Source organism: Charadrius vociferus, unplaced genomic scaffold (assembly GCF_000708025.1).
Source record: "Charadrius vociferus isolate BGI_N301 unplaced genomic scaffold, ASM70802v2 scaffold225, whole genome shotgun sequence".
NCBI lineage: Eukaryota > Metazoa > Chordata > Aves > Charadriiformes > Charadriidae > Charadrius > Charadrius vociferus.
This window is the reverse complement of record NW_009648638.1, coordinates 272,892-297,925: the sequence shown is the minus strand read 5'-3', so window position 1 is coordinate 297,925 and position 25,034 is coordinate 272,892. Positions and strand designations below refer to the sequence as shown.

Here is a 25,034-nt window from a genome sequence, read left to right as displayed (position 1 = left end):
AGAGACAGTGCTCTGCGGGCGGGAGCGAGGCGTTTGGGGTGTGGGGGTCCCGACGAGGGGGAAGTACAGCCGGAACAAAGCGGCCGGACACTTCTGGTCGTCCATGAACCTGCATGTGGCGCTCCTCCCGCGCGCCAGCCCTGGGGCCGGCTCAGCAGCCGTCTGCTGGACGTGGTCCCCCTCGCCCGTGTCGCTGGTCATGGGAGCCCAGACCTGGACACGGCTCTGCGGGTGAGGCCTTCCCGGTGCTGACCTGAGGGGCCCATCGGCCGGCTGCTACCCTTTGGTACAGCTGGAGAACAGGATACTCTTCTGTAGATACAGAATTGTACGGGGCAAATCAATTTAATTTTTTGTAGTTTTACGCTAGGTTAAAGCCAAACATAAGAGCAAAAATCTTTGCAGTCTGAAGTTCTTAATGTCAAATACCACGGTGTTTGTGGGTGGATAAGCTCTTCTGGTTCAGGTAGTTTTCTTGGGATAATCCATCATTTTCTGCTCAGAGGCCACAGACAATTGGATGGTTGTTGGCTGTCAGGTTTCAGGATGGAAAGAGTAACTGCTGTAGCCGAGGTGTCTGCAGAAGCAGGGCTTGGGCTACAGGTGCTGCCGGGCACAGCACAGCCCCAAGGCCAAGTGCTTTTCTCCCCTGTCTTCCTCATCCCAAATCGCCACAGGAACTGCTGTCACTGCACAAATCTGGCTGCTCCCATAACATCAGCCTCTGCTCAGTGCCATGAGCTGCTCAGGACCCACAAAGCACAAAGGATGGTTTAAAGCAGAGTGGTCCCCATCGCAGTACAGCAATTTGTGTGTTAATGCTTCTCCAACAGAGCCTGTGAGCTGTGTGCTGGGAATTTGTGGAAGCAGAGTGACTTGCTAAAACCACCACAATAGGGAAAAAAATGTGACAGAAAATGTAGTTATCGGTTTGGGTTTTAGTTTTTAACCTGGAAATCTCACATGGGGTCTTAACATTGAAAGTTTCTAGAAGCAAGAGAAAAAAAAGCAGAAAGCATTAAAATAGAAAGCAGCTAAAAAAGATAACTCCAAGGTTTTAAGGGAAATAGATTTTTTTTTTTTTTTTTTTTTTTACCAAAACATCAGCATAGTGTTTGTGTATTGGGTTTTGTGAGAGCAGTACATTTCATTCAGGAGTTTTCATTAAGAAAATGATGGAACTTCAGCACGTCTGCCATGAGAAGGCGCATGTCAGAAACCACTTCTCTCTCCACAGAAATGCGTCTTTCTAGATCCCACTGGTTTTGAGATGTGGGAAATAATCCTTTGTTCTGCTGTTCCCACCAAGAGCATGAGGCTTTTGGCAGCCTAGGTGTGCGTCTGTGCCAATTTGTGACGTTTCTCCTTGTGCACTGTCCAGGACTCCAGCTTCAGTATCGGATGTCAGTGTCCGTGGTTAACATCATTGGAAACCCTCTCACGTTAGACATACCTGCCTGTTCTGGCTGACCACAGAGCGGCAGGTGCCGCACGCCACCATAAACACCAGTGCTGCCTCTGCCTGTTCTCGGTCATGTCTGACAGATCCCAGCCCCCTCCAAGGGTTTCTGCTTGGCTCACCTGGTTCAGTTTGGATCCAGTGTTTCCCCACACATCAAGGAAACGAATAAATGTGGGCAAATTAAGCTTTGCAGCCCAGGAAGGGTCTGTCTGCCTTCTCTGGAAAGCAATTCTTGTCTCACCTGCAAAGCCTTTATTTATGCTCAGCATGAGCAGTGTCACGAACCCCACCTGGCTCACTGCCGGGGAGTGGGACGCTGTGCCGGGACAGGCGAGCTGGAGCCGATCTGGCAGCAGCACAGGCTGGGCACTGCCCTACCCAGCACAGTGCCGGCCAGCGGTAAGCAGGAGCAGAGCAGCAACAGTGACAGCAACCGGATGAGCACACAAGTGCCACAGCGACTGAGTCTGGTCTGAGGTCTAGGGGGAGAGTCAGCCTGTGGGTTGGGGTGAGGGTCCGGGTCAGCACAGGACTGGCAGAGACCCAAGGGCAAGGGTCTGTGATGAGGCGACATTCCTGAGGAAGAGGGAGGAAGGTCCCAGCGAGGTGTCTGCTAGCTCTTTCCCTTCAAGGCCAGCCCTAGAGTTGTGCTATGGAAGAGCTGGCCTTGAGCGCAGGCAGGCCACACTGCGGGCACCTCCCTTACCTGCCGGAGAACTGAGCTTGTTGGCCACCCTCCCCTATCTCAACGGAGAAAATCAGGCACGTGGCAAGACCAACACATCCGGCCAGCCTTCCACCTCCACTCCGGCACCAGAGGAACTGTACTCAGAGAGCGCTTCTCGTGTTGACTATAAAAGGAGGCTAAACCAGCTCCGGCGAGCGGGCTGCGAGGACAGCTGGAGTCGTCCCCTGCGGGAGACTCTCCCCTCCTCCCTGACCGGCCACCCGAGGGGGCCAGCGTGGCAGCGGGGAAGGGGTGGCTCTGTGCCAGCAGGGAGGCCACAAGGGCCTCTTCCCGGCGGAGGTGGGGAGCCCTCGGCTGCCTCTGCGCAGCCCACGCGGGGTCACTGCAGGCTGCTCGGCTGCAGAAGCTGCCTCTGCTGCCGGGAGAGGTGGCTGTGCCGTGCAGCGCCTCGGCCCTGCCGGGGGTTAGATGGGTGCCAGCACGGTCAGGGGGGTTCACAGACTCATCTGGACACAGTCCCTGCCTTCCACACCAAAGTGCGTGCAGCAGTCCAGGGGTGAGTTTTCTGTGTCCAGCTCTCCCCACCGTGCCTCACCCTGCCATACCTGCTCTAGTCAGAGTGTTGCTGGAGGTCCCCACAGGTCTGGCTGACCTCCAGGCCTGGTCCCAAGGTGTGCACCAGGGCAGGAGATGAGGGACTCGCCAAGTCAGTGTGCCTCAATGGCACTCCACATCTGGGCGGTTTCTACCTCAGGACAGTTTCTCACCACTTTCTTGGCCAGAGCATCCAGAGCAGCTGCACATCTCCAGGGAAGGATGTTCACCCTCAGCCTCTGCCCCTGGTCAGGGCAGGCACAGCCCCATTCATGGGGCGGTGTGGGAGAGACATGCAAACGAGCGGGCACTTCTGCAGCAATGCACCTAGACACTGCGCCGCTGATTCAGCTCACAGTATGGGGGAGGCTGCAGCCCCCTTCATCTCCTCATTCTCTCCGGGGCTGTCTGCCTGCAGATGATAGAGATGCTGCTCTATAGGCCCTTCTGCAGTCCCTGGGGTTATAGGGTCTGGCCAGCCTGTGCTCTTCTGAATGGATACCCTGCCCTGTGAGCGGGGCAGTGGCACACACCCCAGGGACGCCCCAGCCCAGTATTTGAGTACCGTTGGCAATTGCAGCACTGTCATCTTCCCCAGCAGGCACCAAGCCCAGGTCATTTCCAGGGAAGCTGTACCTCCTGGCTGAAACAATCCCATAGCTCACTGCCCTAAAAGGAGGGGGCCCCGCTCCTCCTCCATCCCCTGCCCTACACATCCCTCCATGATCGACCCAGTTTCCCCTATTGGTTGTCATCTCAATGAAGCACCAGACCTGGCACAGATGGGATGGAGGAAATAGGGCTGTGAGTGGAGATGAGCTGACATAAGCCACTAGTTCTCCTTTGGGAGAAGTAGTGGGTTGTAACGCCAGCCTTGGTCTGGGGCTTCTGAATACCTTCATGGATTTGGGCCTCGACAGCTGAGGTTGCACAATCCTCAAGTCCTCAGTCCTCAGACACAAGCTCCCTTTATGGTACCAGTATACACTAAGCACTTCAGACAAAGTGGAATGGCCTTGATGGTGAGAGGGAGGAAGCCCCAGGTGGAGGCTGGGGCAGGAGAAGCCCCTGGGAGATGCAGGTTCAAACCTTCATGGGCTGGGCAGAGTCCTCAGCTGATGCCTCTGCTTTGAAAGGAAAATTCCAACTGATGAGTGAAGCCATGTGTCCCAAAAGATTTCCTGCACGGCCACCTGGAAGCACTCAAATCCAGCAGAGTCCATCTGTGGTCCACCTCACTCTGAATGCATGGGCTTTTCCCTGTTCCCTCTTCACGCCTGAGATGCTTCCCCAGCTGCCTGCACCCACACCCAGTTCTCTCTACCATTTACCGTGGTTGACAAATGCTACAGGACAAGAGGAGCTCTAAAAGCAATGCTCAGCAGCTAAATCAGCTTTCTCCAATATTATCGTTGATGGCTGTCCCACAGACAGTCCACGGGTGTCCTGGGGCCTGAGCCCTGCTTAGTGCTGTCTCCACTAGCCGGTTCTGCTGAATCTGCCAGTGCTTTGCTGTGCCCACATCAAACCCACGCTGGGGCAGCGTCAGGACAGGGACCCTCCCGTATCTCCTCCCTCCGTGCTGCAGGGCTCCTGACAAAGGCTTGCCTGTTCCTCTGGTCTCTCTCTTCCCACAGGGCTTATTTAGTGCAAAGCTCAACATAGGGATTAGGCTAAAAACCTACATGAGGATTAGGCTAAAAACTGGCTTCCCACTGCCCTGGATTTTTGGGGAGGTGGCACAACCTCTGGGCACCTCTGTTTTGAGAGAGAAATGGAGTATCTCTGGTGGGCCAAGAGGAGGGAGACCACTCACATTTGCAAGGGGAGGAGAGACTGCAGGAAGGTTCTCTAACAGGAGGCGTAGTGGGTGAGCAGGATAGGCGGCCTCGTGGTTACCATGTCCTGTAAAACACCAGGCAGTTGCCAAAGCTGAACCTACAGAGAGGTTGTCCTGGTTTGAGGTAAAACAGGACCAATTTTGTTCAGTAACTTTACTTCTTAGCTGGGCCTCTTCTAACTACTGAAATGTTAATTTCAGTAGTTAATATGCTGTTAAGCATATTGTGCAGACAATGTTCACTCTCTCAGAGTGATAAGACCTATGTTTATAGCTGATGCCCAGGCATGGGATGCAGAGAGGCTCTTGCTTATACTTATTGCTGTAACAACCAAAGCCAAACAACTCTGTTATTTGCCCCGTTGGAGAGTTGGAATTGGAAAAGCGCAGTGGGGTCCCACCTGTGGGGAGGAGCGGACAGGACAGGTGACCCAAAACTGACCAACAAGGGTATTCTATCCCATCTGCCTCATGCTCAGTATAAAAGCTGAGGGATCAAAGGGTCAGCTCTCTTTCTTCAATGGCCGACATCTGAGGAGGACTCTGTCTGTCTGTCTGCCTGTGATCCAGATCCTGAATGCAGATCCGGAATCCAGTTGCCATCCGTCACTGAGTCCCACTTGGCACTGCCCCAGTGCCAGCCGGTGTCGTGATTGTCATCCTGGGAGCTTGATACTGTTTTGTATATATTTCATTATTTCCTTTTATTTTATTAGTAACATTTCATTAAAGTAGTTTAGTTCCTTCTAAACTCTTAAGTCTCTTTTTCCCTCCTCTGCCTCTCTCTTTGAAGAGGGGTAGAAGGAAGCATCTGTTGGTCCTGTCTGGGGTCCCCCACGTCCCCAGTAGCCGATTCGGCCTAAACCATGACAGAGGTCCAAAATTTACCTGTGATCCCCAAACAGCTGCCCAACCTCTTCAGGATCTGGGGTGTAGCATGGGCAGCAGACCTGAGGACATGGTATCTATCAGCTGCCATCAGTAGCTGCGAGAATTGCTTTTACCATTTTTGTTTGCAGATTCCCAGGACACAATCACAGAGACAGCAAAAGGCTCACGCCAGGCTCTGTGAGAAGGAGACTTAAACCAGCCAGAAATTCAACAGCACCAGCAAGCGCATCCAGCACCACAAGGGTGCTGGCCCCATCAGGACACATCACCCTCCCCAACGAGTGGCCCGTCTCCTCTCTACAAGGAGCCAAAGGCAAGTGATCTGTGTCCCCAGCTGCCCTCTGGCACAGGGTCTTACTGCGCTGCTAGTGGAAGCTGAGTACAAACCACAAGCTCATTATAAGCCCAGCTGCTACTCTGGCCAATGATTTTTTAAGTGATCCAGATATCAGGCCAAGGTGACTGCGGGAGCAAGTCATCAAGTCTCTGAGCCTGAGCTGAAGCACTTGGTTTGTGGGCTTTTTTGATTTGGCCAAAATCAGCTCATTTCACAGCAAAGCCTCAGGGAACACTTAGGTATCAGGCTGCAGACATCCACCTAGGAAAGGGCTGCATGAGGTTATGATGCTATGGGTGTTCCTTCTGCTCTCGCTTGTCATTTTCCCTCTCCTGAAGGCTCTAGACCTCCTACTGCCCTCGTGCCAGCAAGGCTGGCATGAAGACCCAACAATTTGGCCAACACAGGTCATCTTAAACTGCTGGAGTGACCGAGCAGCCCTTACTGGGGCCTGAAGTGCACCATCTTTTCCCAGTGCTGCCAGGACAGTGACCACCCCTTAGAGCATCAGCAGCAGTGGCCAGAGCCAGGGCAGTAACTCATCACTGCATGGCTGAAGCAGCACAGCTGGCACTTGCTCTGCAGCCCCACCACAGTGTGCAACCAGCCTGAGTCCGGAGCACCAACACAGACTCGGCTGCTCCTTGGAGCAGGGATGGGGGAAAGATCAAAGAATCGTCCAGTCTGAAGATAAAAATGTCCCAGGCAGGTCAGCCCAACACCCTGTCTAACCACATCTCCAGCAGCAGACTGCACAGTGGAAGCATGCGTGCATGGCCACCTCCTGCAGTCCACTTGCAGCACCCACAGCTGCTGGATGAGGGATATTAGCAGCATCCCTCTCTTAGCCTCTGACTGCCCATTTGTGGAGCTATTGCGCATAAACTTCTCTAATCCCTTTTTGACCCTGAAAGGCTCCAGAAGATCCCGCATAATGAAGCATTATCCTTTAACTGGTTTAACCCGTTCTCTTCCAAGTTTCACTGAGTGTCCCTTAGTAGCTGCCTGAGAGTTAAGGACAACATAACAGCCCACAGTTTGGTTTCCAAGGGCTTACCTCATGCTGTTTCCCCGAACACTACTCATGAACACTGACATCCAGGCTGAAATCTGCAGCTCCAGGCAGACATGATCATGCTTCAGAATTTCACAAAAAAGACAAGAGACAACCATGGAGATTGTATTTATTATTATAGCAGAGGAGAGGCTGCTTTACTGATTCGTATTTACAAATCTGTTGGAAAAGAAAATAATATCCAGTGTAATTTATTAGCCTATTTTACAGCCCTGGCGAGAAGCATTCATTTGTAATAGCAGCAAATGCCTATGGTTTGATTGCCTGCTACAGCTAAGTGCAAGGAATAACATGGATCACCTACGTGGTGGCTGGCTGCGGGCAAAGCTGCGGGCAAAGCTGCGGGCAAAGCCCGACACAGGCATGTGCATCTGCAACCCAAAGCGGGGGGCAGGCACTGCATGGCTGCTCCAGCCCACGGCGGGGCAGGATGTGGCACCCCAAGCCTGTTCAACGATTCAAATTTCAGTACAATATGGCAGAGCCCGTAACCCCCTGCCTGTTGCTAAATTTCTGGGAAAGTAGCCTTATATCTGAAGTACAAGTTGTTCAGCACTTCATAAAGCCAAACTAAGCTGAATGGCTTTGAAGGGATGGGATGGGATGGGAGCGTGAAACAGATCCTGGCACATTTTTTGAGGCATGTTTGACAGAGCTAACCCTGACATGGGAGCAAGATTTCCTGGCCCACTGTACCACGGAAGCATCTAGTACGAGGAGAAGAACCACGACTCTTGTTCAGCTGGGCACAAACTGAGCTCAGGCTGTGGAGTTCATCCCAGCAAACGTGTGCCCTGGAAACCCTATTCACACGCATCCAGTAGGCTCAGGGCACTCTGCACATGGCACCATATGCCCAAACCTTTTGTAGATTCAGACATCAGCTTTAAACCTCACTGCTGGCAGGGTTCAGCTCCCCACTGCGATCAGGAAAGGATGATCCCAGGTCCCCACTTGATGCAGGGAGGGGGATGCAGAAATGCAAAAGCAACGTTGGATGCTACCAGCAGACTTAGCATTGCATGAGTAATCCCAACACACAGCTTGTTGCAGCAGACCTGCCTCCAGCAGGGAAAACACTTCAAAGGAAGAGAAGAGTAACACCAGGATGCCACCGAACTAGAAAATGCTGCTTGCTAAGGAACGCGCAACAGTACCCAAAGGCTGCAGGGAAATCCACGCGCTGCCTCTGAAACACACTGTCCTTGCTGTGCCTCACTTCTGGTGGCACAGGGGAAACCGCAAGGGTATAACAGCAGCAGTGAGAATGCTGAGCTGCCCACCTGACACCACCCCTACACAGGCTCCACCACACCTCAGCCCTTCAGACCTGCCCCTTCCCTTCCTTCCCCTTCCCTCCCAACCCCTCTGCAAATCCCCTGGGAATTTGGTGGGAAGAGCATACATGACTCCTGGCAGTATCAGCGTTTAAGGAGCACACAGCAATGCTGTTGTCCTGCCTGGAAGGGCACATCTGAGCACAGGAGCATTTCTTACTGTCGGGGACCTTCCCTGCTCTCTTTAGACCTGGGCTGAACCAGAAGGGTGGACAAAACTAGTACTCAGTTCCCAGCAGAGTGGTCGGGGAAGGACCTGGTACCAGGAAGGGGGGATACTGGAGCCATGGAGGCTGCTCTGAGCACGGTTGCAGATGCTCTTCAGGAAAGCTGGTGTCAGCTCACGCTGTCAATAGCAGAAAGGAGCTGCAAGGCTGCTCAGGTTACTCCTCCAGAGGATATGGCCCTCGTTAGGAGGATGCCAAAGAGGTGGTTTATCTGTTTGTTGTCAGGTGGGCAGCCTTCCTCTTGTCCTCAGCCCCCACGCCATGGGTGGTTGCTGGTTTATCTCAGCACAGGGCTGGTCCCACACATTGACCACACACTGCTGTGCAGCTCTGAAGCTGCCTAAAGGAGAAGGTAAGGTGGATGCTGTGCAGATCCGGCCTGCCAGAGCTCCCGGCTGTGGGATGTCTGCCTATCTAGCCACCAGCAGCAGAGGCTCAAACACCTCCTTTCCCTGGGCTGCAATGTGCTTCCACTGACCAGGGCAGTCCAAGGAACCCCTCTGCCTCAGCGAAACCTCCACACCTTCACATCCCTCTACCAACAGCATCGTGGGATATCTGAACAACCCTCATGCCTCCAACCAACTGTCTGCAGAGGTGAACCAGGCTGGCTCCATAGCAGTGGGATTATCCCCAATGAGGCAGCATCTCCTGCAGGACCAGCTCATGCCACAATACAGGAGTGATGTCCTCCTGCCTGAAGCCAACTCTGCCTCCAGAAGGGAGATGAAGAGTCTCACTGCTCCAGGTAGCAGTTTCTCACGGATGTCACAGCCCTTTCAATGAGCAACCAGTCCTGCAGCTCCAAGGAGGAGGGCTACCCCCTCTGACACACACTGGAAGGCCAGGAATCACTGACTGGCTTGGCGTGTCCAAGAACTTCCTGGTGCTGAACATCCTCAGCCTTCCATGAGCGTCTAGTCCTTGTCCTCGAGGTCACATGCTGGGAGACGCTCAGGAGCTAACCCAGGGTGTGACAACAGCAAGGACAACGCAAGAAACCTAAGTGGAGGGGAGAAGACTTCAGGCACCCAGTGACTCCCCAAAGCAATGTTCTGGACCCCAGGGCCAGCGGTTCAAACCAGCCCTTTGATGAAGCTCGTGTCCAAATGCACTATCAGCATGCGAAGAAAGGACATTTCTTTGCGCGTGTTCTCAAAGATAACGCGAGGGTCGTCAGACTGGCAGCGCAGGCAGTTGGGGGCCATCACCATGGCCAGGTTATTCACATCCATCTTCGTTCTGCCCACATTTGATGGCTGAGCAAAGATCTGCAGATAATAAGAAGACATTCAGGTGGAGCAGAAGAAAAGGACAAGAGACTCCAAACGCACGGCCTAAGAAGAGGTGCAAGGACAGCAGAGATGTGGCCTCCCTGAAGGACCATGCCCCAACAGCCACACATTCACAGGGGAAGACCACTATGCTCTGACATAGCCAACAGCGTGGGAGGCCCAGCAGACAGAGAACATTCTGCAGATCTCAACCTCTGGGACCGGCCCCATGTTCTACAACACCAGAAACACAGTTTATTGCTTCCAATAAGGGACAGGGCCAGCAGACCCCCCTCCATCAATCACACCTTAAATACAGGTCAGAGGTCCTGAAACCCTGCCGAAACCCACCACAGCTGTCCCACAAACTGTGCTCCGTGTGCTCCAGGCTCCTCGCTGGCAGTGGGGGCGCAGGACTGCGGGGGCTGCCTACCTGCAGGAAGTGTATGAGGTAACACAGCACCAGTCTGTTGAGCTCCGGCAAAAGCTGCACTACGGCCACGGCAGCATCGGGGTTCTCATAGTTGCTGATACACTCTTTGTAGAACTGCTGGGGGATCACGGGCTCCTCCAGCTCCCGATACCAGAGCTTGAGAAGAGAGGCTGGGCAGAAAGCAGGGTGTGTGAGAACATCTCTGGTTACCTCCCCACCACCTTCAGAGGCTGACTTGGCAGCGAGACTCAATGCCTCAGCAAACAGAGGGCAGAGGAGGGATTCTGCCCTTGTGCTGTTTCATCTTATTTCAGTCTTGGCTCTGAAATTCTCAGGCAGCCAAACTGGCCAGTTTGAGGGAAAGGCTGGCTCTTATCTACCTGCTCCTCCAGGAAGTGGCTCTGGGGCTGCCTAAAGGAGAGGACAATGAGACCTTGGAGCTAGAGTGCTGCTCCTGAACAACTCCCAGCTGCTGTGCACGCTGCCCAGCTTGTATCACCTCACTGCACCAGAGCCCACTGGAGGCAGAGGTTCCCCATCCCTCCACCCCCATGTTTTTAATATGGGCAGTATTTGGAAAGGCAGTGGAAAGCACAGAATGAAAACCCAGTGGGTAAAGACAGCCTGTGTACACGTCCCCAGGCAGCAGCACACCTCCCGGGCTGCTCCTGCGCCTTCCTCTCCGCACTGTACCATAGCTGAGGCCGCAGCACACACGCCTGCCGTGTTGCCGTACCTGGGATGTTGGGGTCACTGAGGCTGCTCGGAATTCTCCACTGATCCACCTGCAACTTCAATGCATTGACTTCATCTATGTCTCCAGGTATCCTGCAAACAGAGACACAGCAACGGTGCTTTAGAGAGCGAGCAGATGTGCCTGCCGTGGCGGTTGGCTGGCAAACTGTGGCTCCAAAGCTGCTTCTGGGTCCCCAGGGAGAAGGGAGAACCCACCAGCAGCACCTACAGAAGCAGTTCCTCAGAGAGAACAGGTTGCCTGGTTTTAGACACAGCTTTAAAGTGGGGGTAGAAGAAACAGTTTTCTCCTTCCCACTAGTTCAGACATCAACTATTGTTCTGTCCTCAGGGACTATTTTCTGTAACTAGGCCTCTCTGCAGCACGTTCAGGCCAAAGATAAGGAGCACCTTGGGTTAAATATAACCCTTATAAGGCAAAGTTGAGTCTTTTGCTAGCTACTGTTCAAGCTACTTAAATCAAGTTTAGCTACTGAAAAACTAATGCAAACCTTAAATAAAACAAAAAAAAAAAAAAAAAACAAACCAAAAAACCACCCCTGAACCCAAACCAGAATACCTTATGTTCGCCATACAGATTCTCTGTCTCTCTTGAGTCCTCATGTCTTGGGCATCATCAAGGCTGATGTGCTGCATTTGATGAACTGCTCTGCCAGGGCCCCAAGAGCTCGTCCCTTCCCTGCACTGGCCAACTATTACTCGATGAAAGTTCAATGCCTTGCCTGGGTACGTGCTGTCCTAAGTAGTTCAAATCACATCTACGCTGTGCCTTCTGTGCTAATGCATGCAAATGGGCTAATGCTACTTTAAGAGGTGATTCCTGAATCTGGGAAAGGCCGGGTTTTGTCCGATCCACGGCAGAGTGCTATTCTCAGGGAAAAGGAAGCATGTGGATGTCAATCTTGACTTCTCAGCTTTGAGGACTAACGTGTGGGTGGCTCAAAATTAATACAGCACCCCAAAAGCTCACCTGAAAATCCCCTCTGTCTGTTCTCCTCCCAGAGCCAGGACCTGCTGCGATAGCTGTGTCTGCACCCAGGGTAGCTTGTTAGCCGGGTACATGTCCTGCTGCCGCAGCATGATTTCCTCCAGAGAACTGCCAAAGAGCGATGGCGTCACGATGGCACTCCTGGCATGTGTTATCTCTTCCACTGTCGGTTTACGGAGGCCCTGAGGACAGAGAAGAGCTCAGTGCAGCTCTGGCACAGCCAGCCCACAGAGAAACAGTGACCTGGGGACGGTGGCGGTGAGTGGCCAGGATGGAGAGAGCTGCCCATGCACATGGACACCGCTCTGGCCTCCTGGCAGCAGGGTCCTTGCTCTGCAGCCTCCGCCTCCCAAAACTAGGGGCGGGTGTCAACTCATCAGGCCCAAGAGGAGCAGAGAAGCTGCTGCATGTTGTCAGGACACCACTTTGGAGAGTCTGGGCTGTTTTTGCAGGGATTCTATTGCGGTCTTTTGCAAATCGGGGCGGCTGCTCCAGCTACAGCTCTAAATGCTGGTGCGGTGGGAGGAAAGATGGACCCCAGCCTGTCTCCGGCCATGGTGAGGTCAGCAGAGCGCATGTGTACACCAGCCTGGCGCCAGGAGAGTGCTTGGCCACAAGACACCTGAAAAACAGCCCTTTGTAGAAGGGAATTCCAAGTATGTCCAACTCCAGGGAAAGCTTTGCTCTCAGAGGTGCTAAAGCTCTCTGAAAAGCCGGCACTGGGACCTGTTGTTTCTGAAAGATGCCGACATTTGAAAGGGGCTTTGAATCTCCCCTGGCAGTGATTCAGAGAAACGCAGCCTGTCACAGGGGCGACAGGCTGCCCAACGTGGAGGCCATCGGCAGCAACCCCACAGCCAAGCGGGAGGCACAACAAGGGGAAAGCTCCTGCTGACCCCTCAGAGGGCGGCAGCCACCGGGGCTGCAATTGTGTGTGATGTGTGTCCGGACTTTTCCTGTCCTGCCCCTGCAGGGATGCTGGGAGCCTTCACCCCTCCTGAGGTATTTCAGCTATTTGCTCACTGTACATGGAGTCCAGATGGCAGGGAGGCCCCAGAGGGATTTACAGAAATAAAAGACAACCAAATCTGGCTAGGAGACCTAGGATGGACAGGCTGAGGCCGCCTGCCAGCTTTCACAGCCCCGTGCAGAATCGTGCAGAGGAAACAGGGGAGGGGGATTTCCAGATAAGGCAGAGCACAGAGGCTCCCTTCCACGCCAGCCACCTCCACTGCATGATTTCTTGAACTGGGTATGAACAACTCTGCAATAAACGAGCTGCAAGACCCGGCCCATGGAAGCTCTCAGTGGCAAAGGAGACCCTTCCCTCACCAGAAAAAAAAACAAATGATGGGCATCCTCTGCACAGACAGCTCCCCTTCCCCTGGAGACAGGTAAACATCTGGTTTGTCCTCCACATCCCTAAGGCCAGGAAGCACCCAGCGGTGCGGCTGCCAGCAGGGCAGGCACTGCTGTCTGCCAGGATGGCGTGACCCAGGCAACAGCCTTCTCCCACACGTGCGTGTGTGACGAGCCCTGAGCAAGCCTCTCCCACTTGCTCTATCTCCATTTCCCATCGCTGAATCAGCGGTGACTTCTGAGAGTCACCGGACTGACTGCTCTGGGACCTGGGAAGCATAGTGCTGTGCCAGCAGCCTACAGGCCCTGGAGCCAGGGCAGCCACTCACCTTTTTGCCTCCAGTGACGGCTACTTTCTGGAGTTTCCGGTAGCAGTATTTGGCGTAGGTGCTGATGGGCAGACCTGGTGGGAAGGAGAAACAAGTGGTCAGCCCACAGTGCTGTGCACCCACCACACCGGAGCCCTTCAGAGAGCAGCAGTGCAGCAGTTCACACCAGCACAAACAGCCACCTCCGACTTGTGCAGGCAGGGCAGACAGACTGCCGAAACCTCACACTGAGCACCCTGAAGCCTGCAGCCCCATGGCAGGCAGCGTCAGCACGAGTCAGTGATTGGGCTTGAAGGGATTCGCCTTCTGAGTCAAGACTCACAGCTCTGCACCTCCCAGCCCTGCTCCTGCAGATCTCCACCTCTCGTGCAGGCAGCCCGACCCTGTCCTGACACAACGCAAGGTGCCTGTTTGGCATTCACAGCCTGGGCACGCATGCAAGCATGATTTCTTGCTCCCAGCGGCACGGCTGGAGTTACGTGGCCCACAAACACAGGGCTGGGTATTTACGGATTGCCAGATCTCAGCCAAAGAGCATGCAGAGCCAGCCTCCTGCCAGGAAAGATTTCAAAGTGTTTTAAAGAAATTGTTTATGATTCAAGAACTGCAGTCCTGGGCTAGTGAGAGAGGCAGCAGCAGAGAAAGACGTGAGGGGCCGGGAGAGGCAGCACCAGCACCAAGACGGTCCTTGCTCAGGATGCAAGGAGAGGCGTGGGAAGGTGGCAGGGTCTCCCTCATCTTCCCAAAACCCTGCAGAAGGCTTCCTCACTCTCCTGCCTGCAGCCTCCTCCAACCCAACCCTGTACTGTGAGGCCTGGGCATGCTCTGCGATACGAGGAAAAATGGACACACCGGAGCTTAGGAATTTCATTGCAAAAGCTACAGCCCTCTGCAAGAATGGCTGCTCCGATTGCACTTGGTTCGGCGAACTCTGAAGGTGAGCGGAGCCAGGATTCACAGAGCTAATCCCCCCGTGACACCAAGAGAAATGTTTGCACTGACAGAGCACTGATTGCTGGGAAAGTTTTTCCAAAACTGTTGGCCTTTTGTTCTTCTTCCAGTCAAACCCAAATTGCTTGCTGAAAGCAGTGAATAGATCTGCCCTATTTGATTCCCTGCCAGGCTCAAAGCTTGCAGCAGAGTTCAAAATACTTGTGGCTTTTAAAATCTACATTCTGGTCAGATGCTGCCTATTTCAGATCAGCTTTTCACACAGCCTACGGCTTAGGTAAACTGCTCAGGAGCCTGGAGTTCCTCAAATCCTTTCAATGCAGAGGGAGGACAAGCTCTTCCCAAGCAGAACAACAATTCACAAAGGTGAGAGATGCACTTCTCCCCATTCTCCTCTCAGCCAGCAGACAAACCACAGTCCTTGTCTCCCCAATACAAAACAAGCACCCCCTGCCTCAATCAATCTGCGTGACTGTCACAGCTGGAGCAGATCCTCTCTGTAATGCTGCAGCAATACTGAAGGAGGTACAACAGCATCCCCCTCTGCCGCAGCAATGGGAAGCAAAGTCAGTTTTAAGAATTTCTCTCTTTTGGGAATATCTAAAGCAAAATATTCCCTGTATGCAAAATTCCTGCTAATCCCAGGCACGATCTATATTGGAAACATCTAAGGATTAAAGAATATAAAACCAGGGAGCTGCTTTGTGATGCTTCACTATTCCAGGCTACGGCTTCCGTTGTTAAAATGTGCAGATGCACCCTGATGCAAGTGTCATCTGCTTCACGAAGGAGGGAATGGGAAGAAGACTGGACTGTGTCTCTGCATCACAACAATTAAGCAGGAGGCAGCACATTGACAATTAATAATAGGAAATGTTTTTTCACTGTAATTAGACCATGAAACCCATAATCACCCTAAGAGTTTAACAAGGTTTGCAAAGGAACTAGTTGCCTTGAAAAGCCTGCACAGCTGATGCGTGGTCAACAGCTGGACACGTTTGCTTGAAGCCTGTTTTGTACTTTCCCAGAAAGTTCCTCGATCCTGGGAATAGCCTAAAACCTATATCCTGCACTTTCTGCAGTGAGGCATCCTGCTCCCAATGACGATCAAGCTGCAGCCTCTGACCCAAAGGGGCCACAGGTGGAGCCGACCAAATTTCAAGCAAATAAAGTGAAAACTTGCCCTGTGCACAAGGGGCTGGACTCGTTACTGCCCACAGACCTGAATCACGAAAAAAGCAGAGGGAGCTCTGAGGAACGGGGTGACTGGCACTCTGCCGTGGCGGGCACAGAACGAAGGGCTCCTGCCGGGGCTTACACCTTAAACACGCAGTGTGCAGCCTCCCTGCTACATAGCAGAAGTCACCTGCCCCGACATGAGGGCTCCTGGGGTACGTGCAGAGCGAGATGGGTGAAGGAGATGCGGAGAGGCCGGGACGCAAGTGGTGAGCTGCAGAGGGAAATGGGAGGGAGAGGAGCAGAATTTAGCTTTAGCCTCTGCTTTTCCAAACCAGAGACTTGACTCGACCATCTGGCTGCTTTTAAAATGCTCAGCTAGAGACTGGCTCCTGGCGTTTAGTTCACCACACACAGTCAGTTCGGCTAACGAGGCGGGCAGGTACTCCCTCTGCTCCCCAGCTCACACCCCTCGGTGTGGGGACAGCAGCTTTGCCTGCGTGGGGTGGAAAGGACTAATAATGAAGGCAATTCCACTTCTCTGAGCACATCACGAGTCCATGAAATCCAAGTTGATCTGTTATTTCCTGTGGTACCACAGTAGCCCCAGGAGCTCGGGAACAGAAGACTACTAGCAACTCACACAGTGAAAAACAGTTTGCAAAGGAAAATATTTTTCCATGTGCTGGCCTAGAAACACATGTGAAGAGCTTCTTAAAGAACCTCTCTTTTTATAACAAGTTAAAATCCAGGCAGGGCACACGCAGGAGCATACCTTCTGGAACAGACTTGAACACTCTCAGGCCAAAAATTGTCTTAAAAAATGCAGCAAACAATGTGGATTCGGGACCTGGCCACGGGACACTGCATGAGCACAGGATGAGCTGTTGTCTCGGTATTTCTCCGATCTACCGTGGCCTCTCACGGACCTCAGCCTGGCACAGTCAGAGCAGGATCTCAGCCTGGGTCCCCGTCTTGCTGTGCTCTTCAGCACAGGGGTAGGTGCCTCCTTAACAGCTCAGCTGGGCTTTGCAGCGGTGCTGCTCTCCTGGCTTAGATCTGCCCAGGCAACCCCATTTTACAGCAGTGTTTTAGTCCCTCCTCTTCACACCGCCAGTGCATCTTCTGCATCCCAGCAGTGCTGTTCCACCACCATTCCCTACGTGGGAAATGCTGTGCTTCATCAGCCCAAAGGGCCATATGAGTCAGCAGCCTGTATCTGCCACCAGAAGGATAAGAAACAGATACAGGATGTCTGAAAAATGAGTATTCCACTGCGAAAATCTCCCGGCTAACAGCAGGTGGGGAATACCCCAAGGCAGTGCTGCACCTGGAGGATCACCCATCAACTGACAGACCTCCCTTCTTTGAATTTGTCCCGTTTCTTCCTAAAGTTGTTTATGCTCCTAACCTGCACGACACCCTGCTTAATGAGTTAATTTTGTGCTTCAGGACAGAGCGCTCTTAAGCCTGCTGCCCAACAACAAAACAAGGCGCTTTCCAACTCTTCTGCTGAGATAAACGACAAGAAATTTTCTTCCTCTCACCTTCCCAAGGCAACCTGCAGTTTCTTTCAGCCCACTGACCTTCTCTCCTCTTCTGTCCTCCAGGTCCAGCTCCTGTGGGGCTTCCCCTGCCTTCCCATCAGCCCTGGAGGGACCACAGGTAGGACATGCAGAGCGGACACAGCATGACTATGGCCGAGTGCTGGTTTGCTCTCTGTCCCTTTTCTACAAGGTCCTGATCCTCTGCTTGGTTTCTGACCACTTCCCAGCACCATGTACACCTTTTTGGAAATTCATATACGGGCTGTAAAATGTCTTTCCCTCCTTGAGACAGCCACGTAGAAGCGTGCTGCCACACGTGCAGTGAGGGACATCTCCCCCCGTGTACAATACTTTGCTTCTGTTGACACAATTTTCTCTGCTGCTTGATTGCTCAGTTACTCACCATTGTGAGATCCCTCTGTACCTTTAGTTTTTACAATCCTGGATAATTTTGTACCAACACTGAGCTGCCAGCTCATTATTTGCCTCCTTGTATAGACCCAAAGCCCAGCTTACATTCCTGCAGGATCAGCAGACAATCCCCCTTCTGCAAACACATCATTTATTTCTACCTGTTATTCTTCTGCCTTTCAATGGGTTACTGATCCATGAAAAGATCTCACACCACCTTCATATTTCATTTACTCACACAGAATTACGCTAGAAGACAGAATTGCAGAGCTAAGCGTGGGAAACTTCAAAATTATTTCTTTGGGTGCATGTCAGATGATAAATGTTTACTCACTCAAGTGTTTACTTACAAGCCTGTGCACTGAAGGAAGAGTGTGTGTGTGGGGGGGAAATCACTGCTTTAGCTCCATTTTTCACTGAAAAACTTACATACATAATGCCTACATATCTACTGTTCAGTTCTGTTTGAAGACAGTACATTTAATTTCTGATTTCTCTGCTAAATTGCTGCAACAGCATCCATAAGCACCTAAATATTTCAGACCCACTAATGAACCACTTCTCACAACAACCTTACAATTTCAGGGAGCTGCATCCTACCAACCTCTCACATGCCCGGCAAGGTGGGCCGGTGGAGCAGATGTAGGCAGCCCGAGGAAAAGCCTGACCTTTCCAGCCAGCAGCAGATAGAAAGAACCTGGTGTGTTCCTGCAGATCTCCCCTTGCTTCAGGTGCAGCTCCGAGGTCAGGCCCCAGAAAACAATCCTCAGCGTTACTGGTCACTTGTGAAAAAGCTGGTTCAAGTGACCTGCCGGCCCTCCTGTCTCCTTTGCTGTGCCCCTCACCATCTTTGCAGAAGCCAGCCTGAGCCTGCAGAGCAGCTCATTTATTCTAAAGCCCCAGTTCACTGCCAGAGCAGGTCTGTGTGCCAGGAAGCAGACAGGGTCCAGTGAAGGGAACAGCCTGTGACCTGTCACCAGAACCCCAGCTGAGGTCACACAGGCACTTCTGACTCTCAAGTGCTTCATTCTGGAAACTTATGAAGCTGTCCTGGCATGCCTTTTTCATAACATTTCATATATATATAAAATATATATATTTTATTTTAAATTTATTTTTTATTTTTATGTAAAAACTACCTGTATCTTCCTAAGTACAACTCCAGCACACGCAATATAATCAAGCAACTGCACTGAAGAACCTGCTCAGCCCACAGACGGAGCACACCCTTTGCAGAGCAATCTCCGGGAAGTTGTCCCATAAAGATATCAAAGTCCCTCTGAACACAAGCAAAATGACTTTTCAAAGGCTCAGAATGGGCTGAACTCTCCTGGGCCTGAACAGGAAAGAAAAAAAAAAAATCCCTATCAGAAATACTCTGGGCAATTTCAGGTCTCTGCTTGAAATGCCACCAATGACAGAGAAGCCATAGACGCTCTTACTGCAGGACCTGCAACCAAGGGGCCTCCTCAGCCACCTCCAGGCTTGCAGCTGCCTCGGGGGAGCAGTGACACAGGGAAGCCACCTCAGGAGAGCGCAGCGGCAGTGTCTGCGTTTCACACGCCTGCCTGCTGTCGTCAGGTAGGGCTCAGCAATGCAGGAAACTGGACTCCAGCTCTCCCAGATTGAAAACACAGAGGCCACATGACATAAACTGCTACCTGATATGAATTGGCTCAAGTTTCCTGAAGGCAATATAAAAAAAAAATTTGAATGGACTTTGTCTAGCAAGACTTAAGCCAGAAAAAGTATCATCCTGCAGCCAGCAGTTAGAACCTGACGCTGAAGGAATAAGTGAGCCCTTGTTCATTCGGCAGAGATGTTATTGCAAGCTCTGGACTGCAGAGTCCAGGAACCGTGGACACGGGGAAGCCAATACTGGAGAGAAAAAGGCAGTGCTTTTTTTATCGGTGTCCTCCCTGGAGGTCCTCAGGTTGGGTGGGCGTTTACAAAATCCATGACTACAATTGAGACAGGTTCTTTTCAACACGCTGGCTCGTATGACTTTTAGCACTAGAATGTGCTACAGAAAACTCCGTGGCATACACAGACCGGTTGAATTACAACCCCAGGTCGGCATCCAAACTAAAATCCTTTTTCTCACGCAACTGTAAGTGAAGGGGTCGCCCCCCGCTGCCACACCACTACCCGTCCTGCCTGCTGCCCAGCGGCCACCCATGCTGCTCATCCATGCTCTGGTCAAACCTCTCACACCAGCCACCTGCACTAAAGTTTCCTGAATCTAAGTCTGTGCACTTAAAGAAATGGTCTGATTTTCAGCAGAGCTCAGCATCCCCGCCTGTCTGAGGTCAATGCAGTCCTCCCTCTTCGCTCCCTGCATGCTGTGCCTCCCTTTACCTTCATCCTCAGTGTTTTGTTTCCTCTTTTTCCTGGATTTTGAGTTCTTCTTGTTTTTCAGATCCACAAGCTCCTTGATGCGCTGGGCAACTGAAAATTCAAAAGAGGTTCTGGATTAATAATGAGGAGCGATAAAATACCAAAGCCCAGAACTGCCCTTAGACATGGCAGCCAGCCAAACTGCAGCATGAGGAGGTCTGCTCGGGGAAAGGTCCTGTACCACAGCCAGCTCCAAACACACCCGAGTGAGGGGCCCAGAACATCACTCAAGTTTTCCAAATGGCCAAATAGTTGAGAAGGGGCTCCAGGCAGCAAGCTTATACCTAAATAAACTTACTGCCTAAACACCAGCAGAAGGAATAACCCACTTAAATAGTTCAGATTACTCGTCTCTGCTGCCTGGACCCCGGTGCTGGCAGGGTGATTTTTATTTTGCTCCTGGGCCAAGCACAGCTGGAGGGACTAGTTTTGGGGAGAAGTGACAAGGGTTTAGGATGCTTATGAAAACCCAAATCAGTGCTGCACATCCAGCAGTTCAGTGAAGGAACCCCACGATAAGGCTACAAGCATGAAAACAGAAGGCAAAGGCTGGCTTTGCAGCACCGCTACTCCCAGGACCCACCTCCGCCGCTGCACTCACTAGCAGGGGCAGAGAGGTGCTGGGGCAGAACTTCTGCACTTGCCCTGGAGATCTGTGGGGGCTTTAACCTGTGTTTGAAGCCCCAGGTGAAAATAGGTGCTCCAGTTTCTAGCCTGAGACCAGACACGACACAGCGAGCACTACTGAAATAGTGACAAATCAGCCAATAAATACCTGCTCCCCAAGACTTCTGAAAGAGATAAATTGCATCTATTCACAACAAAGGCCAGCATCCTTCAGGATCCCTGACTATTTGCCAAGATAAAGCCTGTTCATAATGTTTGCAATAGCTCCCTTAAAAAATTAACATTCTTCATCTTTTTTTTTTTTTTGCCTGCTTTAAGGAACTTTGAAGTAAACCATGTCTTCAGAGAACCATAGAAACTCTGCACTTTGCAGGTGTGAATCAGCTCTTTTCAGTGCTGACCTTGCCATGCCGATTGGTGAGATGCGCACAGTCTAGGGCTGGCATTTCTTTGCCAGACACAAGTGAGAACTGCAGGGAGACGAGCTGGGGGCAGCTTCATCCCACCAAGGAAGGATGAACGCGCCCAGCACATGGCGCTCTCACTGACAGAAACCACAGCACTGGCTGGTGACTACCTGTATTTTTAAAAACCAGACAAACCTAAATAAGTCGCACAACCCACCAGGCTGCTGCTGGGGACAGAGTGGGTGTGCATGAGGCACTTACTGTTTTCATCACTATCAAGGTGGCGATAAATGTAACCTTCCAGATAAGACTGAAATTTGGGTGATGGGGAGAAAAAGGCCAGACTGATGGCCATCAGTTCCCAGCCCCATGCCAGACTTCGGTAGCATGTATTATCTGTTGTCTGCCGGATCAGTTGTATGTAGAGCTCATCCCGTAAACCTTGCATGCTCCAGCACTTGGTGACCGTGACCAATGCCACGTGGTTCCGGTCCATGCGAGTCTGACGATCTCCCATGTAGCTCTGCACCAGTTTGAACATCTCGCATGCCTCTTTTTTGATGGTGCGGTTGCTAGTGATGAGCATTGGCTTTTTGATAGAGCCGCCATTCCAGGACAGCATGTTGGAGATGGAGATCCTTCGGCGGAAGATGCCCTGCGTGTGCATGTTCAGGTTTTTAGAAGCCCAGTCTGCCATGCTGCTCTGAGAGATGGGCTTCCGTAGAGTATTGTAAGGGAAATTATATCCTATGAAGCTGCCAGGCTGGCCACTGCTCTCCTGTTTGGGGTCCAACTCTATTGTCCCAGGCTGCAATGGAGAACAGATGTGTTAAAAGCAGCTTAGATGACTCCTTACCCTGCTAGGAAAATTATCAACAGTGAGTCGTGAAGCTACCAGCAACTGCAAAGTGGTGAATCTGTACAAAACATGATTTTGAGCAGAACCAGTGGCTGACATCTGTAGTTCTGCAAGAGCCTGGCTGATGATGTCCGTACGGGAAGCACTGGGACATGGAGTAACAGGGCTGATTGTACAAGTTGTCCCAGAGCTCCCAGGGACAGCCCAAGCAGGAGCTGGGCTGACTCCCTGAGCAGCAATACAGCTCTGTGGCACCAAGCACACACCAAGGAGCCAAGCTTCTCCCCACCCTACACCTGCAGAGCCACAGGAGTCCAGGAGGTGGGTGAGGAACACCAGGAGCTGGCAGAGACTAGACAGCCACAGCACTATCAGTGCTGTTTCCTTCTCACCTTTACCCTTTGTGGCCCCTACAATCCCATAGCCAGTTCCTGCCTTTACTATTTTTCCTGAAAAAAAAACCCAAACCAAAACAACCAAAACAAAATTGACATGGCTAGCAACCATCAGGAGTTGCTAAGCTTTGAGCAGCCTGTGCCTGGACAGCCTCTGTATTGAGGCACTGAAAACAGGTATCTCAATTCCACCATGACCTTCCTAATGGAAACACTGCCCAGACACACAAACAGGACAGAAGAAGCTAAGAGAGGCACAGCAGAGCATGGGCACAGTTATTTTGATGGCAAGGCTGTCACCCAGGTAGGATAAATCATATTTGAGTTGGTGAAGTGAAGAAGACCAGGTATCTGCGTCCATCAACTTCTATCACCAACGGAGCTGGCTCTCACCGTACCGTACAGACACACCACGACCTCCTGCCACACAGGCCCTGGTCCTCAGTGTCCGCGGGGAAGATACAGGCTGTAGCTACAGACCCAGCGCTTCTGTGAGTACCACAGCACACGACTTGAGGACACCTCTGTGATGTACTCCCTATCATGCTTTCCTACCCAAGACAGACATAAACTTCCCCAAATTAAATCAAAATTGTTCACAAATACTGGGTCGTTTCTTCTTCTCAGAGAACTAGGGACAGCTGCTCCCCACCCGCAGTCTGAAGTGATCAGACTCATTTGCTCTAGGGGCAAGTCCACTGATCACAAGTTTACAGAGATAAGCAGCAGAGACAAAGACCTTCCATCCTCCCAGACTTTGTACCCAGTTTTTACATGCAGCCCTTGTCAATCCTTCTTCCCCAGTGATCACTACAGATAACTACATAATTAGAGCTTTGGTAGTACTGATCCCAAGAAAATGATGTGTAATAACTACTTGCGAGAATAAGATGCTTATTTTGCCCATCCAGAATGTTCTGTTTTGGATAGAAGTGTCAGCCTGGGACACATATTGAACTCCCAACACCCAACAAGTTGTTTTAGGAGACAGACTTTTGTGTTAGATTGAAATTCCCACAGACAGCAACTAAGAGCTAAACAGCCCACAAAACATACTTTGCTCGGCACTCTCCAAGGAGATCTCCAGCAAGTAGGAACACGCTAAACAAGATAATCTTAAGGGTTTTGGTTTTTAAAGGAAGACAAAGAAACAGAAATCCTGTAAATTTTGGGTTTGTAGTGGAAAAAGTGAAACAAAACATGCATTTTCCTTCTTTGCAAATCACCTTTAACTTGCATGTCACGCTCTATTCCAGTTCTGGCCTGCAGTCAACCCCAAAACACACATTAATTCTTTAACAGTTAGAGCAAGCCAGTGTTGTCTTCTTAGTAAGGAGGAACTGCTGAACTCATGACAGAGGCTTGTGCAGTCCAACCCTTCCCTATCTTACATCCCAACGTGTACCTACATGTGGATGACAGGCATAGCACACATCACTCCACCTCTTATTGCAAGCCTGGGGCATAATAATTTCTCATGCTTTTCTACTTTGTTTTGGTTTTTTATCCCTTGGAGTTACCCCTCTACCTCCTCACCCTCCCTGAATCAACACGCTGCCTAAAAATCTCCACTTGCAGATCTTCTCTGCCATCTCCATCCTCAGTCTCCTTCGATCCACCTTCCATGCCCAGGGTTGGTTTTTCCTCCTACCCCCCTAACTGCTCCTTCAGCATGTTACTTCTGAGGATCCACCTCCTCATACTCTCTAGAGGTTCAACAGGCTCTTGGTTCTCTCCTCTTCTCTCTCTAGAGTTTCTCTCTCAGATCTCGTTCGCACAACTATCCAGCTATTATCTTTGTGCTGACAGTACACGCTCACCTCTGCTCAGCGTGTCCTAGAACTGATAGCGTGCCCACCCTCCTCGGAGAATGAATTTCCTTGTCTCCTGATTCTCCTCTCTGTCACACAGGCCCAGCACAGGACATCACTGGTGACTCAAGCCACACACTGCCATTTCCAGGCAAAGCAGCAATTTTGCTGACATACTCTTTGCAACCTCCTCCCCTCTCTACTTGGACTCTTACATGTCAGAGTATTTCTGTAAATAGAGTATTTATTTATTGACTTATTGCCTTTACCACAACATCCATCTCCTTACATTTTCCACTGTATTCTCCTTCTCCATCCTACCACACATGAATTATTTTTCTTCTTTTTCAAGGCCATTCACAGCCTATCCCCAACCCACCATCTCTTGTGCATAAGCAAGACATCAAGTCTCAGCTCTCCCCGCCAGTGCAGTGAGGTGTCACGCATCCTGAAGGCTGGATAGCAGTCTTCCAACAAACCTAAAGAGGCCGTGAAATGAAACTGCTGAACTATTAACTGTGACATAGGAGTCGTGTAAATTCAAACTGGCCCTGTGCCTGAAAAATGGAAAATGTGGGAACTTGACACGAGTTTTTAAAAGGGTTTCAGGTGAAAGCAAGGCGCTATCGATCAGAAATGACACTAAAGAGGAGAACACACACACATAAAGCTGATACAGCAGGGAGGTGGCAGCCCGGCTTTTAGAGAAAAGTTACACCTCAGGGTCTACTGGAGCAATCTGAAAGGCTCAAGGAGCTTTGCCAAGTTTCTTCATGAAAGGTCGTGGACTAGCAAACAGGAGAAAAGACAGAACAAAGGGTTAAAATAAATAGTCACTTTTCATGCTGGAGGATTGTTATGAGCTG

At 51.4% G+C, this 25,034-nt stretch overlaps 1 protein-coding gene across 1 annotated transcript in view; it reads right to left on the bottom strand.

Annotated features, from left to right (window-relative positions):
- Positions 1 to 9,527: 9,527 nt before the first annotated feature.
- The window catches only part of LOC104287598 (rho GTPase-activating protein 39-like), a 27,836-nt gene continuing 12,329 nt past the window's right edge, over positions 9,528 to 25,034 (bottom strand). Inside the window, exons 3-9 of the mRNA XM_009886319.1 lie at positions 21,365 to 21,911; positions 20,031 to 20,120; positions 13,588 to 13,661; positions 11,882 to 12,081; positions 10,895 to 10,986; positions 10,159 to 10,328; positions 9,528 to 9,722 (exon numbers count right to left, since the gene is read on the bottom strand). Of these exons, the coding sequence (XP_009884621.1) occupies positions 9,528 to 9,722; positions 10,159 to 10,328; positions 10,895 to 10,986; positions 11,882 to 12,081; positions 13,588 to 13,661; positions 20,031 to 20,120; positions 21,365 to 21,911 (1,368 nt within the window). The remainder of the gene's footprint in view (positions 9,723 to 10,158; positions 10,329 to 10,894; positions 10,987 to 11,881; positions 12,082 to 13,587; positions 13,662 to 20,030; positions 20,121 to 21,364; positions 21,912 to 25,034) is intronic.